At 52.6% G+C, this 19,335-nt stretch overlaps 1 protein-coding gene and 1 long non-coding RNA gene across 2 annotated transcripts; both read right to left on the bottom strand.

Annotated features, from left to right (window-relative positions):
• Window positions 1–4: 4 nt before the first annotated feature.
• LOC120866789 lies at window positions 5–10,977 on the bottom strand. The gene is made up of 3 exons (XR_005721738.1): window positions 9,025–10,977; window positions 6,075–6,079; window positions 5–17 (listed from the first exon to the last, which is right to left on the bottom strand). It is a non-coding gene; the product is annotated as an uncharacterized LOC120866789 (long non-coding RNA).
• An 85-nt stretch (window positions 10,978–11,062) lies between these two features.
• LOC120866537 (E3 ubiquitin/ISG15 ligase TRIM25-like) lies at window positions 11,063–19,112 on the bottom strand. The gene is made up of 8 exons (XM_040244315.1): window positions 19,106–19,112; window positions 18,344–18,532; window positions 17,383–18,050; window positions 15,144–15,239; window positions 13,179–13,412; window positions 12,780–12,942; window positions 12,494–12,556; window positions 11,063–11,646 (listed from the first exon to the last, which is right to left on the bottom strand). Exons 1-8 carry the CDS (start codon window positions 19,110–19,112, stop codon window positions 11,087–11,089), a joined length of 1,980 nt encoding a protein of 659 aa, XP_040100249.1. The 3' UTR covers window positions 11,063–11,086.
• Window positions 19,113–19,335: the final 223 nt, after the last annotated feature.

Below are 19,335 nucleotides of genomic sequence, written 5' to 3'. Positions count from 1 at the left end.
GCCCACAGCAGCTTCCTCTTCCTTCACAGCAGGCCCTTCCTCTGTTCTCTGACTCCATCCCATCTAGGGCCTCCTTCCTGCCCCTTGGCTTTCATCTTCATATCCAGCTGAGCTTAATTCTACTGCTTCTTCCCTTTGAGATCTTGCTCAGATGTCTTATCTCTTCCTGAAGCTGGGGGCCCTTCAGGCCCACACAGCTCACACACTGAGCCTTGACAGCTCTCTCTCCTCAGCCTCTCTGCCTGAAATGGCAGAATCATCTTCTAAAACCCTCCCCACTTTGGGGACTTCCTTGGCCGCCCAGTGGTTAAGACTCTCTGCTTCCAACACAGGGAGCCTAGGTTTGATCCCTAGTCAGGGAACTAAGATCCCACATGCCCCGTGCTGCAGCTAAAAAAAAAAAAAGGCATCTCACTTTTCAGGGCTGCACTGGAAGGCTGTGCCGGCTTTGAGTTCACAGGACACTCTGCCAGCACCCTGGCAGGCTCTGTTCTGCACACTTGTATCCCGGTACTCCAGCCCACACGCCTGACGGCTGGCCCTGGGGATTTGCCTCCTCGCCCATTCCCACCTCACATGCATTTCTGCACTCAGATGTCACGCCCTGGGCCCTCACTTCACACCCAACACCCTTCCTCTTGGCCCCACTCAGCCTGGCCCTGGAGCCCATGGTTCTCCCTGCCTGGGCTGCCCTGATACGCTCAAAACTGTCCATTTAAAAACAAACTAGGTGGGGACTTCCCTGGTGATCCAGTGGTGAAGAATCTACCTTGCAATGCAGGGGACGCGATTTCAATTCCTGGTCAGGGAATTAAGATCCCACATGCTGCGTGTGGGTCAGGGAAGACCGATGAAGCCAAAACTATCTAAATAAATGTTAAAAAAAAAAAAAAAAACTGGATGAGAAGGGGAAGCTTCCCTGGTGGCTCAGTGGTAAAGAATCCACCTGCCAATTCAGGAGACACGGGTTTGATTCCTGGGCAGGAAGATCCCACGTTCACAGAGCCTGTGCTCGCTGTCACAAGAGAAGCCACCGCAGCGAGAAGCCCTCCGGTCACGTCTAGAGAGTAGACCCCGCACAGCACAGTGAGAGAAAAACCCCTATAGCAGCGAAGACCTAGCACAGCCAAAAAAAAAAAAAACTGGGGGGACTTCCCTGGTGGTCCAGTAGTTGAGACTATAAGCTCCCAATGCATTCAGCCCGGGTTTGATCCCTGGTCAGTGAACTAGATTCTACATGATGCAACTAAGACCCAGGGCAGTCAAAGAAAAGATTCTGCAAGCAGTGTGGCAGCAAAGCAAAAAAAAAAATCATGCCATTTCCCTGAAGGCCTGCCTCCCTCTGGGATGGCCAGAGCACGCCAGAACCACGTGCCTGTTCTGGTTCCCTCTGGCGACCGGCCGGTCCCATCCCTTCCTTTGCTCCAGCCACCTCCCTGCTTTCCCATCTCCCTGCTTTCCCATCGCTCTGGATAACCCCTACAGCTTGCAAGGATGAAGGCCAAGTGACACCCCCTCTGGAACATCCTGGTGGCCCCAGATATGTGCAGCTTTCTGAGAACCTGGGGGAGCCGCCTGCTTCGGTATCTCCAGCGCCTGGAAGAGCACCGAGCCACACACTCAGCAGGTGTTGTGTTGGTTTCCTGTGGCTGTCATGCAAAGGACCACGAACGAGGGGCTGAGGGGGCGGATCAGGGCGGGGGTGGAAGGCCAAGGCAATAGAACTATATTCTCTCCCCATTCTGGAGGCCAGAGGTCTGAGATCAAGATGCTTGGCAGGGTCAGCGCCCTCTGAAGGCTTCGAGAGGGAGTCCAGCCCACCCCTCCCTCCCGAATTCTGGTGGCTGCTGCCATCCTTGGCTTGCAGCTGCATCCCTCTCTGTTCCATCTTCTCTCTGTATCTGAATGTCTCCATGTCTCTGGTTTCTCTTTTTATCAGGACACTAGGCATTGGATTAGGGTCCACCCTACTCCAGTATGTGTGTGTGCGCGCTCAGTCGTGTCCGACTCTTTGAAACCCTGTGGACTGTAGCCCGCCAGGCTCCTCTGTCCATGGGATTCTCCAGGCAAGAATACCGGAGTGGGTTGCCATTTCCTTCTCCAGGGATCAAACCCGTGTCTCTTGCATTGGCAGGTGGGTTCTTTACCATTGCGCCACGTGGGAGGCCCTCTACTGTATGACCCTCTCTTAACTAATGACATCTGCAAAAACCTGTTTCTAGATAAAGTCACATCCTGAGGTTCTGCATGGACATGAACTTGGGGGAGATTCTATTCAAAACGGCTCAGGTGCCCAGTGGGCATTTGTGGCTTGATGGAGACACCCGTCTTCCAGATGCAGCCCCAGGTCCACCTCCTCTGAGGGATCTTCCCTCGTGTTCCTAGGCTGCCCTGCCCCCTGACCCTTATTCTTCCCTTGGAAACTATGGCGCTTTTTTTTTTTTTTTTTTTTTAGCATTTCCTGCTAAATCTAGAATTTCTGCTGGGCACAGATCTACGCAGAGAAATTTCAGATCGTCATGCAGGCAGGCTGTTGTGTGAGACTGGCATTCAAACAAGCTCGAGCCTCTCCTAAAATGAAACCAGAACAAAAATCTACCCTCCTTCTCTTCATACCCGCCTCGGGCTCCCGCCCCCACCCCTCCATAGCCTGACGCCTCCACTCCCCCTCCGCTCTCTAAGGCAAACTTCTGCCCCACTCACCATTCCCACCCCATGAGCTCACATCCAATGAGCACATCTAGTCCTGATCTGCCTGAAGCATCAGACCACACTGGTCCCTCCCTCCTTGAAATCAGCTCTTTCTCTGGTTTGCGGAACATCTCTCTCTCCTGGGCTTCCTCTTGTGTCTCTGGCCACCTGTGGTGTTTGCTCTTGACTTTTGTTTCTGTTTGTCTGTGTGTTTGGATGCATTGAACAGGACATGGGATCATAGTTTCCTGACCAGTGTTCGAACCCACACCCCCTGCGTTGGAAGCGTGGCATCTTAACCCCTGGGCCACCAGGGCAGTCCCTGCTCTGTCTTTTTTTTTCCTCTGAGGCATTTTATTTGTATACAGTCCATCCCTAGAAAAAGGATCCAAGGATTTTTTTCCCTCCTGTACATTTTCGTCTTGCTTCTTCATGGTCCGTGATGCCAGCTGAGGTTGTCAGGACAGTGTCAGGACAAATCAACGAGCTGGGAGCAGGTTATTCTGCATTCTTCTAGATCTTTGAGGTGCACATCAAATCTGGGGCTGATCATTCCACGCTTATTCACCCTGCTGGTGAGGTTCACGACAACTTTCCCAGCCTGTGATCATCGATGATGTCAAATTCGCCGATGTAACCGTGCTTCGTTATCACAATTAGAAGCCCGACGATGACTCTGGAGCACGGCCTAACAAGCACCTGGCGTTTGTTTCCCTTTTTGGTATTGTTGATATGCTTGAGCGCATCAGTTAGGACATTCGTGAGCACCATTCTGGCAGCCCAGAAAGATGGCAAAAAGAGCTCTTTCTTTTTTAAAGTGTTTATTCATTTATTTATTTTGGCTGCGCCGGGTCTTAGTTGCAGCATGCAGGATCTTCAGTTGAGGCACGTGAGATCTAGGTTCCTGACCAGGGATCCAACCCAGGCACCCTGCATAGGAAGTGTAGCATCTTAGCCACCGGGCCACCAGCGAAGTCCCTGCACTTGACCTTTGAATGGCAGAGTTCCCCCAGGCTCTGACCTTCACCCTCTCCTCGCCTCTTCTCACTCCCCAACTGTAGCTCCCACCACCACCTTTATACTGACCCCTCCACATATTCTATGTTCAGCCCAGATATCCAACCTGGCACCTTCACTCGTGTACCCCAGTGACCCTGAAGCCCAGCATCAGCCAAAACCTGCCATTAACACCAGCACCCACTGCCCCTGGTGTGGCCACAAGGCCCCTCAAAGCCTGTCTCTCAGTTTATTCAGATTCTCACCTAAAGCATCAGTGTACATACACATTACTGACAACAGAGCATTGTAGGCACTTGGGCGTGATTGTTCTGAGCTCACAGGACAGTTGGCATCCATGCCATCTCCGTCTGGTCCAGCTACTAAGTTCTGGACATGTGAAACCCCTGTCTGGGGTGAGATGAGTGAAGAAGCACTTGCCTGGAATTCAAAATTTACAGGGACACCAGCAAAACTCAGTAAACAAGATAAATAATAAGAACTTCCCTGGTGACCCAGTGGTTAAGAATCTGCTTGCCAATGCAGGGGACACAGGTTCGACCCCTGGACCAGGAAGATCCCACGTGCCGCAGGGCCCCTAAGCCCGGGAGCTTCCGCTGAGCACCAGGAGAAGCCGTCTCAACATGCACGGAAACTAGAGAGTAGCCCCCTGCTCGCTGCAACTAGAGAAAGCCTGTGTGCAGCAACGAAGCCCCAGCGCAGCCGAAATATAAATATAAAAATAATTCTTAAAATACATACATAAGAATCTAATAATAATTTAAAGGTAATATTTTTAGAAAATCAGACCAGTAATGTATGCCCAATGGGGACTTCCCTGGTGGTCCAGTGGTTAAGACTCCGAGCTCTCAATTCAGCAATGCGTTCGATCCCTGGTCAGGGAACTAACATCCCGTATGCCACACAGAGCAGCCTTTAAAAAAAAAAAAAGTACCAATGGAGTGGTCAATGGTTTCATGAGTAAAATTTTGTTGGAATCAGGGCTGAGACTAGTGCAAGTGGTACGTGGCAGGTAGTACAAGCAATGGGTCAGGTCATTAGAAATGCGTCCTTTTCCTTCTTCTAGGCCATGCTGCCCAGCTTGCAGGATCCTAGTTCCCTTATCAGGGACTGAACCCATGCCTTTGGCAGTGAAAGAGCAAAGTCCTAACCACTAGACTGCTAGGGAATTCCCAAAAGATGAGTCTTTATTTACAATTTTGATATTCTGTCCATCATAGATTTTTGCATTAATTTTGATTTGGTGAAATATTGCCTTAAATATTATTTATCTTGTTTCCTGAGTTTTTTTGCCTCCTCCCCTTAAATCCTGAAGGATTCCCAAGTGGCTCAGTGATAAAGAATCTGTTAGGTAGGTAGAATAGGGAAAAGGAGTCCAAAATGGCGGTGGCTAAAAGACAAGGAAGGAAAAAAATTAAAAAAATAAAAATAAAAGACAAGGAAGGGAAAAGCCCACGAAAATAGAACAAAGGACGGTCTGAGGACCAGAGTGGGGACCTCAGGTAAAACAAACAACACTCCTGGCTGGCCCAATTTACATAGGACAGGCCCGGGGGTGGGGGGGGGGCGACATATACAAAGAGGAGGCAAGGCTCGCTCTTGCTCTCTCTCCCGTGCGCTGGGGCGCTCTTCTCTACGCGTCTTTGGATCGACGTGCCCTCATGCCTCGAAGATGGATTTTCCTGCTATCTTCTAAATAAAATAGATCTGTAACACTGAGCTGTAACACTGATTTGTCTAAGAGCTATCACACGGTCCTTTTGAGACCTGAGAGCTATAACATGGTCTGTCCAAGACCTGAGAGCTGCAACATGCCGAGGGGGCTTTAATGCCCGTCACGCCAAATCTTTGCTGTGATGGAACAAAAGCCGAGGAGCATACACTCGCGTGACAAATCCACCTGCCAATACAGGCGACGTGGGTTCAATCCTTGGGTTGGGAAGATCCCCTGGAAAAGGAAATGGGAACCCACTCCAATACTCTTGCCAGGAAAATCTCATAGACAGAGAAGCCTGGCGGGCTACAGTCCATGGGGTTGCAAAGAGTCGGACACGACTGAGCGTCTGAGCCCACGTGTGTGCACTTAAATGCTGAGCCCCTGGCGAGGGTCTCACTGGCTTCATCCTAGTCTTGGCTCTACCTGAAATGCATGATGTTTTCCAACCGTCTGATTTGAGAAGCCCTGGGAGTTGTATTAATCTTCAGAAAACACAAGTGATATCTCAATCCATGCTTTCCTACAGATCAGCAAACAGAGGCCAGAGAGGTCTGTGTCTCTCCCCTCACATGCCTGCTGGAGGGCCCTCAGCCTCAAAGAATCTTGAGGCTAGAGGGGAGGTCGAGATGGAAACCAGGGAAGAATACACAGGTCCTTTGCATCTATCTGGATGCAGTGGGCACATGGACCTGGCTTCAGGATGGAGAAAAGGATGCAAAGGAAAAAGGAACCAGGTGAGCGGCCGTGCCAGGCCACTTGCACCCAGCCAGCCCAGCCTGACCCAGGAAAGGATCGAGGTGGCCTTCCACCCTCTGACCGCTGAAAGTGTTCCTTCGTCAATATCAATTAAGCGCTGGCTCAGATGGTAAAGAATCTGCCTGCAGTGAAGGAGACCCAGGTTCAATCCCTGGGTCAGGAAGATTTCCTGGAGAATGGAGTACACTCCAGTATTCTTGCCTGGAGAATCTCACGGACAGAGGAGTCTGGCGGGCTACAGTCCACGGGATCGCAAAGAGCTGGACACAACTGAGTTACTTGTGCTAAGCAAGAGAGACCAACATGATATACCTATCATGCAGCTGGTCTGATGGAGAATTCCCACATGAAACAAGGTGGGTGCCACGAGGGATGCACGTAGAAAGTGACGGCAGGAGAGGGGAGAGCCCACCTGGCTTAGGGAAAAGAGGGTTTGCGAGTGGCTTCCTGGGGCAAAACATGTCTTAGTTAAGTTTGTTTAAGTGTTTCCTCGGGTTTTTGTTTTTTGGCTGCACTGGGTCTTAGCTGCAGAATGCAGGATTTTTAGTTGCATCATGTGGGATCTGGTTCATTGACCAGGGATGGAACCTGGGTCCTCTGCATTAAGAGCTCAAAGTCTTAGCCAATGGACCACCAGAGAAGTCCCTCCTTCTCATTGCTTGTTACTTTCTCCTCCTTAGTCCTTAAGACTCATTTGAGGGACTTCCTCATTGCAGAACCAAGATCCCACATGCTGTAGGGCTTAGCCAAAAAAAAAAAAAAGAAGAAGTAATGAGGAGGAAGAATAAGGTGGGGGTGAGGGTGGAAGCATGCTCCCAGCAGAGGGGATGGCAGGGGCAAAGGGCGGGAGGTGAGTCGAGTTGAAGAGTAGAATGGAGTGCGGCTGGTGACGCAGTCCGTGAGAACTACTGGACACTGATGTTTGAGGCAAGGAGCTGGGGTGGGAGTGGGATGGGATTGGGTCAGCAGGGAAGGCTGGAGATGGTTTACCTCTTTATTTTTTATTTTTCTGTTTTATTTATTTATGTTTGGCTGTGCTGGGCCTCCGTTGCTGCGTGGGCTTTCCCTAGTTATGGCGAGCGAGGGCTACTTTTTGTCATGCATGGGATTCGCATTGTGGTGGCTTCTCCTGTGGAGCATGGGTTCTAGGCTGGCAGGCTTCAGTAGTTTGGTTTCCCAGGTTCTAGAGTGCAGGCTCAATAGTTGTGACGGATGGGTTTAGTTGCTCCGTGGCATGTGGGATCTTCCCTGACCAGGGATCGAAACTGTGTCTCCTGCATTGGCAGGTGGATTCTTTACCACTGAGCCACCAGGGAAGCCCGGTGTACCTCTGTAGAGCTGGTGGGACCCGGTCCAGGTCCCCAACAGATTGCCTTTCTTATGGAGGAAAACTGTAGGGTTTGTGCTTATGCGGGCTTAGGGGAGATGCTCCTGACAGCCCTCCGGTAGCTACTGCATTACAGGCAGGGCCTCTGCCAGAGGCTCCCACAAAATGTCCCCTCCCTTCCACCTCCAGCCTGCGCACACCCTCTCGTGGGGGAGGGAAGAGTTAAGACTCCTCCTTGAGGCTCCTGCCGGGTGGTCCTGCTTCCTGCTCTGTCCTCACCTGTGCAATGGGATGACAAATGGACAGAAACTTTTGCTGCTACCAGGGGTCCTTCAGCTCCATCCTTTCACCCTCCCACCCCATGAGTTTGGGTCAAACTCTCAGTAACATCCAGGAAGCAACATCTTTGACTTCGGCTGGGCTGCCACTTGCCACCTACCTCTAGAGGGAATCAGGGAAGGAGTTAAAGATAAAACAAAGCTGTAGGACAGATGTGTAGGATGTAACATTATGTCATGTTACGTTTTGAAAGTAACTTTGGAAAATGCATGATAGTTGTGTCTTCTAGCTACAACATCTACATCTTTATAACAAAAGAAGACTGCCAGGAAATTCTCCAGGAGAGGTTACCTCTGCAGAGAGGTGGTAAGGATTATGGTAGGAATATCTTCTTTAAAAAAAAAAAATTATCTTTGGCTGTGCTGGGTCTTCGTTGCTGTGCTCGGGCTTTCTCTAGTTGTGGAGAATGGGGCGGGGCGGGGATGGGTTTACTGTCTGGTTGTGGGGCAAGGGTTTCTCATTGTGGTGAATTCTTTTATTGCAGAACATGGCCTCTAGTGTGAGCGGGCTCAGTAGTTGCAGCTCACGCGCCCTGGAGTGCTTGGGCTCAGTAGTTGTGGTGCATGGCTTAGCTGTCCCTTGGAATGCAACGTTTTCCCAACCAGGGATGGAACCCGGCCGGGTTCCTTGTGTTGGCAGGCAAATTCTTTACTACTAAGCCAACAGAGAAGCCCCGGAATATTTTATTTTCTTTTGCATTTCTATATTTTGTAAAATTTCTACAATGAATGTGCTATTAGAGGGGTGGTGTAGCATCGTGCTTGAATAAGCAGACTGTCTGGGTTTGAATCTGGCTCCGCAATTCATGTGCCTTCGTGATCTTGAACAAGGCACTTCTTATCCTCAGTTTCCTCCTGCGGAGGGTGGGGGTTGTTATTAGAATTAAATGAGCTCAGTTTTGCTATCAACATTCCATTTGCTATGAACAGGGCCCCTGGTGTGCAGTAGGCATTACATGTTTGTTAAATAAAAGCAAAATTACTTTTACCAAATATGCAAAATATATATATTTTAAAAGTTGCCCAAGTAATATAAGAACATAATCTTCTTGTGAGAAATGACACAGGAATTTTTTAAGTGAAATAACACTTGGGAAGATTAATTTACAGTCTGTTTGGATTTGCATTAAAAAAAACATTCGTTGTGTTAAGGCAGGAGCAGGAAGGCATAAGAAGACTCTTCACGGGGAAAGGCCAAGGCCAGGGCTCACCCATGTGGATTATGGAAGCGCTCTGGCTGATCCTGCACCCTGAATCATCCGCTATGATATATTCATCCAGGAGGCAAATGCTGAGCCAAGAACCCCAACATTTTGGTTTCTTAATCAGCCTCACTGACACGCAGGCAGGCTTGCTGTTTGGCTTTCTGAAATACTGGCGAGCATCTGATGACCCCCCCCCACACACACTAGGACTACTATTGTGGATCCCCAGGGGCTTACGAACTTGGGGAACTGTTTAAGGGGACAAGTAACATGCCTTTGATGTGGGTTTCACACCAGCGTGTGCCTGAGGGTATCAGGCTCCAGCATCACACACCACGTGAAGGCTCCTTCAGAGCCTGGAGGAGCTGGTGAGGGAGGCCCCTCCATCGGCTCCCCCGTGGGGAAGGACTCATATCCGTGGAGCTGGCTCTTGTGTCTCCTTGGGTCACACTTTTTACCTTCTCAGCATTTAAAAAATTTTTATCTGGCTGCGACAGGCCCTAGTTGCAGCACCTTTGATCTTCATCACGGAATCTTTAGTTGCTGCACATGGGTTCTAGTTCCCCGACCAGGGGTCGAACCTGGGCCCCCTGCACTGGGAGCTCAGAGTCTTAGCCACCGGACCGCCAGGGAAGTCCCCCTCAGCCTTTCCTGACCTCAGTCCATGGACTGATTTGGGGGAGTGCGGAGGCAAGATTTAAGCATTTTGGCATGCAAGCTTTCCCCCAAAAGGGAAAACGTTTACGTTTCATTTCTACCCATCCACACCAATAGCACTGGTGAGGAATGGAAGTTACTGGACTGGTGCTGACTGGAGCCTCCAGGGAGGAAGGTCAATAGAACCACAGCCCAGGGTCAGAGCAGCCACAGGGTGCCCTGCTCTGTGAGGCCATCCGAGCGCACCTTCCACCTGCCAATCGGCCACCCTGCCAGGCCCCAGAGTGAGAAACAAAGGTCACTCCGTCTCTGGCGACAAGCCAGGTGGGGATGGAATTCAGGCACACCCTGGTTCTGGACCACGTTGCCCCAGGGAGTTTTCTCCCCCGTGACTGTCTCATTTCCTCTTCTGAGCCAATCATTAACCCTCCTGGGGTCCCACCGCATGAGAAACCACAGGAACAAGTGACTGGTCGAGGCTGGAAATGTCCAGGCCGCTTCCCTAAAGGGACTGAGTCCCCGGTCACACAGCTGCCGTGGTCGGAGGGCAGGGCCCAGCCTCTCCCTGTGACTTCCACACGGTCTGGCTTGGCTGGGCAGGTCAGATGGAAGAGACCTGGATGTGAATGAAGCCCCTTGGCTTCCGGACAGTGCTACCCAGGGGAGCTGTGTGCGGTGGGCTTAAGGCTGGGGGGCGGGGAGAGCAGCTTCCAGGCACCCACCCACCCGGAGAGCTTCAGTTCCACATGCTCCTCAGCTGCAAAACACCAGCCATGTGAGAAAAACTCTTGCTGGGCAGAGGAATGGGGGCCCCAGCCCCGTCTGGACCGAGGCCCTCAGCCTTTTGGGGAGGGAGGTCTGACACAGTCATGATTCCCCGGCTTAACTTCCTAGCCTCCAGTCAAGCCAGTAACTCAGAACACCTCTACCCCCGTGGGTCAGGTGCCAACTCTCCCTCTGGCCACCTGCGGGGGAGGAGTCATCTGCGGGGAGGAGCCCCGCCCACTCCTGGGCAACCTGAGACCCTCTGACGGGGCTTGGGAGCTCACGGGGTGGGGGAGGCCGAGCATCCTGGTCAGGAATTCCCCCTCTGGAGGCCACCGGACTGTCCCCAGTCCCAGTGGGATCGCCAGCCTGGTTCAGAGCCCCTTCTCCCGTGACAATGGGGACGGGAGGATCGGCCTGTTTTCGGGGATCCCCAGGACCTCCCGGGACCCCTGGGTGGTCGTCGCTGGTGAAATCCAGGCAGCGGGGTCGGTAGGCGGGTTCACCGCCCGCCCCTCCACCCCCGGGCCAGGGGACCCCGCGGGGCCGGCCACCCTCCCCGGCGCGCCCCTCCCCTCGGGCGCAGCCAGCGCTCGAGTCCAGCTTTATTGGCCTAGGCCTCGGAGGGGCGCTGCTTGAGCGTGACCGAGGCGCCGCTGCTGACCATGACGGCGGGGTAGAGCGGCTCCAGGAAGGAGGCGAGGAAGCGGTAGAGGAGGCTCACGCTGCCCGCCACGCTGTAGAAGGAGAGGCAACCCGCAGCGCAGTCGAGCATCACGCCGAGCGTGCGGTGGTAGCCACCGTGCAGCACCGTCTGCGTGTTGTTGTGCCACACGGAGAACTTGAGCGAGTCCCACTCCAGGCACCACGAGTAGGGATTGCGGCCCAGCAGATAGACGATGTTGCGGCGCGGGCGGCCGCCGAGTGGGGGGCTGCGACGGTAGGTGACGCCCAGGCACACCCACGAGTTGGACACGTCGGCCTCCCAGTAGTGGCGGCCCTCGGCCAGCCCCCGCGAGCACAGCACCTGCGGCCACTGCTTGAAGCCCGGGAAGGGGCCGCTGGCCGCGAAGGGCTCCAGGAGGATGCCCAGGTTCAGCACCGAGTGGGTCTCCTTGAACAGGAAGAGCTCCTCGCTGGCTGTGGTGGGGTCGAAGTTCAGGTTGCAGTAACCTGGGCCGAGGGGGTATGGAAAAGGGGGCTAGGGTCCACGGGCTAGGGAGCAGAGCGCTGGAGGGCTAGAGAGGGGAGGGCCAAAGCTCACAGCTTTGGCACAAAAGTCACCAAGTGCTTCCACCCCCAGCTCCCAGGAGTGGCCCCTCCATTCCCCTAAGTCTTCAACTCTGGCTGGGTGCTGTCCAAAGGCCTGCCTTCCTAGAGAGGTGGACAACCAAGAGTCCCCCTATCTGCCCTCCCCTCCACCAAACCTTAACAGGACCCCATTTTCAGTTTGTGCAGGACACAAGACTGGGTGGGACTGAGGGAGCGTCAGGGGCTCCTGGAGGAGGTCACTCAGAAGGGGTCATTAGAGGGTTTATCAGCTGTGACCCTGGAGACCTCAAGAGACATCAGCAATGATTTCTTAGAGAGTCACTTGGTCCCTCACCCAGCCTGGGAGAGGGGCTGCACGGACATTAACTGAAAAGGGAGCCTGACTGTAGAAGGGTCATCCAAGCTGGCTTGGCTAAAGTCCAGGGGAGGTCGGCAGGCACCCAGCTGAGGGCAGAGCCTGAGCCACATCAGGGCCACAGAGGACTGCAGAGCTGGCCTCTGGGTGTTGGTGGAGGCCCTGCCACCCATGGCCGTGGGACAGGACAGCCTTCTCCCCTTCCTCTCAGGGCCGTGGAGTCACAGGCCTTCTGAGGTGTCTAGTCCAGAGTACAAGGTCAGGGCAGGAGAGACCTGGCATCTTTCTGGAGCCCTGGCCTGCATGGAGGTGGGGCTGGGTCAGTCGGGCAACCAAGGGCCCTGTTCCTTTCCTTCCCAACCTTGGGGCTGGACCCCAAGACTGAGGACTCACACTTGAGAAGTATTTTCCTGTCCACATCCGGGGGCAGCACCTCATAGGAGTTCATCTTAATGCCTGGGGAAGACAGAGGGGCTTTGCTGAGGACACTTTCACAGCCCAGTGCCCTTCCAGAGAGAGGCATGGGCTTTCAGGAGGTTGAGTCACCCGGACAAGGTACACACAGACAGGCCCAGCTTTCTTACAAGTGCCTGGAATCCCAACCGCTGCCCTCGGAGCAGCCCATCCCCAGAAGGCAGGTGGGTCTCCAGTCGCCCCAGGCAAGCAGGTTCTAACTAACCCTTCAGGAGGAGCTGGTTGATGAAGCTGAGACCCATGTCCACCAGTCGGGTCCGGAGCTCCGCCAAGGTCTCTGGCAGCTGGAGGAAGCTCTGCTTCTCCTCGCAGTTGGTGCCCATCAGGGGCTCCACGCAGGCAGGGAAGTGCTTCAGCCTGGGCAACTCCTGCAGGCAGGGAGGGGCTGGCAGTACCACTTGTTAGCCAGGCCCCAAGCAAGGGCCACGGGCTTAGCAGTTCCTCCGAACCAGGAGGCAGGCGGGAAAGCTGCCCATGTTCAAACCCGGACAGCTTTCTCCCCTCCTCCTGGCTTTTTGGACATCTGAGTTAGGGCTGTCAAAGTCCCTGCAGTCCAGTGGACGTTGCGATGGGCCTGGGCAGTGGGGGTAGGGAGGGGCCTTGCCTGCAGAAACTGCTGGTCGCTGCGGTTGGCGAGCAGGCTGCGGAGCCAGATGCTGTCCCCCTCCAGCTTCAGGAGCCGGTTGTGACTCTGCTGGATGGAGCCGCCCAGCTTCCCCAGGGCGGTGGCCTCCTCTTTCTCCACGAAATCCAGCACCTTCATCTGCATCTCTTTGATCTCCTGGATGATCTCTGAGAAGCAGGCGTTCACCTCATCCCGAGTCGTCTGGATCAATTTCTGGGGCAGGGGCGGAGGGGCAGAGAGGTGTCTTTGAGCCCCAGCTCCTTACCCGGCTTGTCAAGGCCCAGAGCTGGCCGAGGGCCCCACCTCCTTACCCTCCTTGTCAGGGCATAGAGCTGGCCGAGGCATCACCTCTCTGTTTGCCTAGTCCCACAGCGTCCACTCCAAGCCCTTGAGAGGCCCCCTCATGTTGGGGGCCAGCGTGAGGAACTCCGCGCATGGCAAAGGTCATGAGGAAGGAGGCTTGGCATACGCAAAGGCGTGATCAAGCCTCAGGAAACCCCCTGTTCTCAAGCATCTACCCCAAAACCAGAGTCTGTTTTATGCTCTCGCCTACACCTCTGACTTTAGGGGGGGCTCTCCCCCATAACCGTTTCTCTTGGAGAGGGAGTTAACTTACAGCTCCAAGGCAATAAAAATTCCTGGGTGTGACAAGAATATTTCAGCTTTCGGACTCCTCTGAAGGTTATCTAGCCCACCTGTATAGGTTTGTCCGGCCGCATGTGATTGTTTACAGCCTCCCAATCTCAGAGGCACGAGATGTTTTAGACTTACAAAAGGCAAATTCTTTTGGGGAGTTAGAAATTATCAGTATAGTGAGTTGGTTAGGAATTATATTGGTGAAGGGTTTTTCATTTATTGTGTCAATGACTGCTGCTAATTCCCTGCTCTGGGTGGGACAAGGATGTCTCAGGTCAAACCTCTCTGCTGACAGACCAGCTTGTGTGACAGGATTATGCATACTCCTGGCACATGATTGTTTACTACCTCTTAACCATAAACAGCACAGAGAGTTTTGGAGTATTTTGAGAGTCTTAATTAGCATAGGGCTTTTCTCATTGTTGAATCAATGATTGCCACCAGGCCTCCACATCCTTAGGCATCTAGGAATATATTAATCAATGTATTTGGAATATAGAAAAGGAAATATAGTAGTTTTTGATGTTAGCAATACTAGACTTTTTGAGTTAATGAATTTTCTCTTTTGTAATAGATCACTGTGCTTTGTTATAAATCACTGTGTCTTTGTTATGTAAAAATGTCACTTTATCGCTATCTTAAGACTAAATAGATCTTAAGGGGAGCATTGGTAAAAGGATTTTCATTTGTTGGGCTGATGTTTGCTGCTAAATCTCCATATTCCCTGCCCGTATAATGAATATAACTAACATATAGGAGAAATAAGTATTAACCTTTAAACATATAGGAGAAATAAGTATTAACCTTTAAGATTAATCCTGTTAACCTTGGGTTAAATAAATTCCTTTCTTGATTGTAACTCACTACACCCTCACCCTATAGGAATGCAACTTTATCTGGAGGGTGGTGCCTGGTTTAAGAAAAAACACCCTTGGAAGAAATGACGTTTTTGGTTATCAGAAAGAAAGGATCATAGAATGTCAGCAGGTCTCACTCATGGCCAGAAGATGATGTAATATCCCTAAGACCCCCACGTGACTCTGTATTCATCCCTATGTGTAACAAAAGGTATATAAGCAAACCCAAAAATAAAGAAATCGGATCAGTTTCCGGAAAGACTGATTCCACCATGTCACTTCTTTCTTGCTCCCGTTTCTCTGACTGAAATTCAGCCTCTCTTCTCCACTAATTCTCCTACTGCACTATCCATTTCTAATCTCTCTCTATATCTGTAATTAAATATGTATTTTTCCAAAGACGCCAATGCCATCCCCACCTGGGCTGGAGGTGGCGATGGGCCAAGCTTACCGAGAGAAAAGCCACCTGGCCCCGGTGCTTTCGGCTGTCAGAGGTGATGATCAACATCTGGTTCTCCACGTTGGCCTGGACCTTCCGAACTTCGACCTGGGGTGAGAGGGTGAGGTGGAAGAGGAGAGGGCCGGTGATTCAGAGAGGTGCCGTAGCAGAAGCCCTCTGTGCAGTCCCATGTCAGAGCTCAGAAGAAACACACCTCTTAAAAAAAAAAACCCTTATTTAGCTGCATCAGGCCTTAGCTGCAGCACACAGATCTTTCCTTTCAGTACATGGACTCTCTACCTGGGTCATGTGGGATCTTCGTTCCCCTACCAGGGATTGAACCTGTGTTCCCTCCATTGCAGGGCAAATTCTTAACCACTGGGCCACTAGGGAAGTCCCACCTTTTATGTTCTTAAGAGGTCTGAATGAGGATGGGTAGGGCTGAAGGGTAGATGACCCAGGGACACCGCTCTATCTTTTTTTGGCTGCAACATATGTAGGATCTTAGTTCCCCAACTAGGGATCGAACCTGTGCCCCCTGAAATGGAAGTGCAGAGTCCTAACCACTGGACCATCAGGGAAGTCCCTCAGGGCCACTCTGCTCCTGTTCTCTCATTCCCTGAGAGACTCCCCATTCTTAGGGATCAGGTACTCTGCTTCTGACAGATGATGACCATAGGGTTCAGATCACAAGCAGCAGCTATGGAGGGGTTTGGTGATTTGAGAAGCCTGGGCGGGGGGCAGTGGGGCAAGCAGGGGTCGATCAGATGCGGAGCCCTTGGCTCCCTGGGGCAGAGCCGCCAGGTCCAGGCAGAACTGTGTCCCCAAGTCCTTCCACATAAGCCTTTAGTCTCAGCTACCCCAGAGGCTCAGCGGTAAGGAATCTGTACAAGGAGACACTCAGGAGATGCGGGTTTGATCCCTGGGTCCGGAAAATCCCTTGGAGGAGGAAGTGGCAACCCACTCCAGTGTTCTTGTCTGAAAAATTCCAAGGACAGTGGAGTCTGACAGGCTGCAGTCCATGGGGTCGCAGAGTTAGACAGGACTGAGCCTCTGAGCGCAAGCATGTCCCCGGGGCGGGCGCTGTCAAGATTCACAAGCTACCGTAGGACAGTGGGTACCAGGCACCTGTCTGTGAACTGTTGCTGACTCGCAACAAAAGCAGCAGCTTGTGCCAGGCTGTAAATCAACACATCTCTCCCTTTGTTGAGAAGGTCCTGCTGTGAAAAAAGTGTCAGCTGAACTAAACAGTGGGGTGAGGCGGCTAACATTCTGGCCCAAGCTTTCTTGCAGGTGGCTATGCTGGAATAGCACAGTTCTAGAATATGCTTGCTAGAATGTTTCAAATATAAGCACTCCATCAAAGAAAGCAATCCAGATGGAGAAAACCTAATTTAAGGAAGGGATTCACCCAACCTGACATGTTTGTACTTGGATATGTTACCTTTCAGCCATTCCTTTTTCTGTGCAAAAAACCTTTTAAATAGGATTCATCACATATAACTTTGGATCCTTTTTTTTTAAAATAAAGAACTAACCATTTTATTGATTTTTTTTTTTTTTTTTGATTGCAGTGCACCGCACGAGGGATCTTCCCCCACTAGGGATAAACCCGTGCTCCCCTAAGTGGAAGCAGAGTCTTAACCACTGGACTGCCAGGGAAGTCCTGGACCCTTATTCAATCCGTCTGGTGGTGCTTTTTCATGTCTTGCCAGGACCCTTGTGAGAATCACTTTGGGTGCTTTAGTCACCAAGTGGTGTCCAGCTCTTTTCGACCCCATGGACTATGTAGACTGCCGGGCTTCTCTGTCCATGGGATTTTCCAAGCAAGAGTACTGGAGTGGGTTGTCATTTCGTTCTCCAGGGGATCTGCCTGACTCAGGAATCGAATCCAGGTCTCCTGCACTGCAGGCATTTTTTTTTTTTTTTAACCGACTGAGCTACCAGGGAATTCCGAGCATCATTTTAATGGCTGGAGAAGGAAATGGCAACCCACTCCGGTGTTCTTGCCTGGAGAACCCCACGGACGGAGGAGCATGGCAGCCAGTCTATGGGGTTGCAGAGAGTCAGACATGACTGAGAGACTAAGGACACTTTAAGGGCTACAATCCTTTCCTTCCCAGAAAGCTGTGCCTGGAACACAGAGTCCTCTTGCTCCTCGGCCTCCCCTCCCCCATTTACCCTCTCCCCATCCACCCTCCCCTCCCCCACCCCTCCCTTTCCCCTCCCCATCCACCCACTCCCACCCCACCTCCTTGCGCGCTCGCTCCTCCTCCAGCGGGATGGTGTCGTGGTTCTTGTGCTCCTCCAACAGGCAGGCCCCACACACGCAGCAGCCCTCGGTGCGGCAGTACAGCCGCCGGAGCTTGCGGTGCTTGCGGCACAGCCGGCTCTTGAGGTCCCACACGGGCTCCAGCAGCTGGTGCCCGTGGAACACCTGGTCCTCTAAGTGGCTGCGCAGGTGCTTCTCGCACAGGGAGGCCATGCACTGCAAGCACGACTTGACGGACTTGAGCTTCTCAGGGGCACAGAAGTCGCAGGGCACATCCTTGGGCCCGGCCAGGCTCCGTGAGGACCCCAAGGTCTGGCCCTTGGCCTGGGTGAAGCAGGTCACCATCTCCTCCAGGATGACGTTCTTGCAGAGGCGAGGCCGCGTGGGGAAGCTCTCCCGGCACTGTGGGCAGTAGAGGGGCTCGCCCATGGTGGCCTGGTAGTCCCAGAAACCCTGGAGGCAGCTCATGCAGAAGTTGTGCCCGCAGGCCGTGGTGACTGGGTTGCGGAACACCTCCAGGCAAACAGGACAGAGGACTTGGTCCTCCAGCATGCAGAGACTGCTGTCATTCATCAGGAACTGGCCTTGGGGAGCTCCTGAGAGCTTGGCGGTGGGCTGCAGGGCTGGAGCTTGGTCCTGGACTGGCCCTGGGAAGATGGGGCAAAGCCAGGTTGAAGCCAGGGCGGGATTTGAGGGGCCTTTGAGGGGGACCCTTTTTCTTTTGTTGGAAGCAGCTGGTCTGCCCATGGGGTACCGGGACTCTGCCATTGGTCAACCCACACAGGGGCATAAACTGAGGCTTGTGTTTTTGTCCCTGTCCGAATTCCTGGAACAAATCTTGGACAAGAAGGTGGGTAGGCAGGAAGAAGTCACATGGTGACAAGGGAAACGAGCCGTTTCCCTGGCACTTTGGGAGAAAGGTTAGCGCACAAGTACTTACGTGAAACTCTCTGCATGTCAAGGAGAGCCAGAGGCTTGCTGCCCTGTGGATGGAGGGAAGAGAACACCTGGGTGCTTAGGCCCGCGTTGGGGCGGGGGCCTCGCCCCCCGGTCACCAGCTGCCGGGAGGTCTCCCAGCCCAGTGTGCCCCGACCCCAGCCCTTTACATCCCCCGAGGTTGGATGACCACCTTCTCACCTTTCCCTTTGGCTGCTGTTGCGTGGTCCCCTATCGAGTTGGAGCCCCTCCTTGAGACTGTCCACAGGTTTGCTTCTGATGTCACAATTCAAGCATGACCAGCCCCAGCCTTCTGCTTGTGATGTCAGCAGGGCAAAACAGACTCAAATAAAGGAAGACAGGAAGATAAGTAAATAGTAAAACATGGTATTCCAGTTAATTCAAAAAAAGTACACACTTGATTATTAACAATGTTGTGTGCCTCAGTTAACCATATATATTTATCTTCTTCCTGAATGTCTTTATAGGATTATAAGGATTTTTAAATCTCTTCATCATCATAGAAATTGATGGCAAATGCCTCCTAGAGTTTGAATAATGCTTTTTTGAGGGGCGGGGTGGGGGGAAGGACAAGGTAGTACATGGAAGGGCTTCTCAGTGGCACTAGTGGTAAAGAACTCGCCTGCCAAGCAGGAGACTTGAGGTGGATCCTTGGGTGGGGAAGATCCCCTGGAGAAGGGAATGGATGCCCACTCCAGTATTCTTGCCTGGAGAATCCCATGAACAGAGGAGCCTGGCAGGCTACAGCCCATGGCGTCGCGAAGAGTAGGGCACGGCTGAAGCAACTTAGCACACACGCACATGTGCACGTGGAAATCGACTTTTCATATTTTCCAGGAAAATTTACTTCAGAAAAAAAGAAAGAGGTGCCACCGGACATGCTGCATGGTGAGGGGTCCTGCCCGCCCAGGATACTCTTTGCTCCGGAACCTTCATTCCAGGCAGGAGACAGAGTCACTGCTGCACCCAGGGCCC

Source organism: Oryx dammah, unplaced genomic scaffold (genome assembly GCF_014754425.2).
Source record: "Oryx dammah isolate SB20612 unplaced genomic scaffold, SCBI_Odam_1.1 HiC_scaffold_8, whole genome shotgun sequence".
Taxonomy (NCBI): domain Eukaryota; kingdom Metazoa; phylum Chordata; class Mammalia; order Artiodactyla; family Bovidae; genus Oryx; species Oryx dammah.
This window is presented reverse-complemented; position numbering and strand designations above follow the sequence as displayed.

Excerpts from the sequence above, each read along its gene's own strand:
- LOC120866537 (XM_040244315.1), bottom strand. Across the intron at positions 12,943-13,178 it reads GCGACCAGCAGTTTCTGCAG|GAGTTGCCCAGGCTGAAGCA; the intron begins GCAAGGCCCCTC and ends CCCTGCCTGCAG. Across the intron at positions 11,647-12,493 it reads CAGGAAAATACTTCTCAAGT|GTTACTGCAACCTGAACTTC; the intron begins GTGAGTCCTCAG and ends CCCTCGGCCCAG.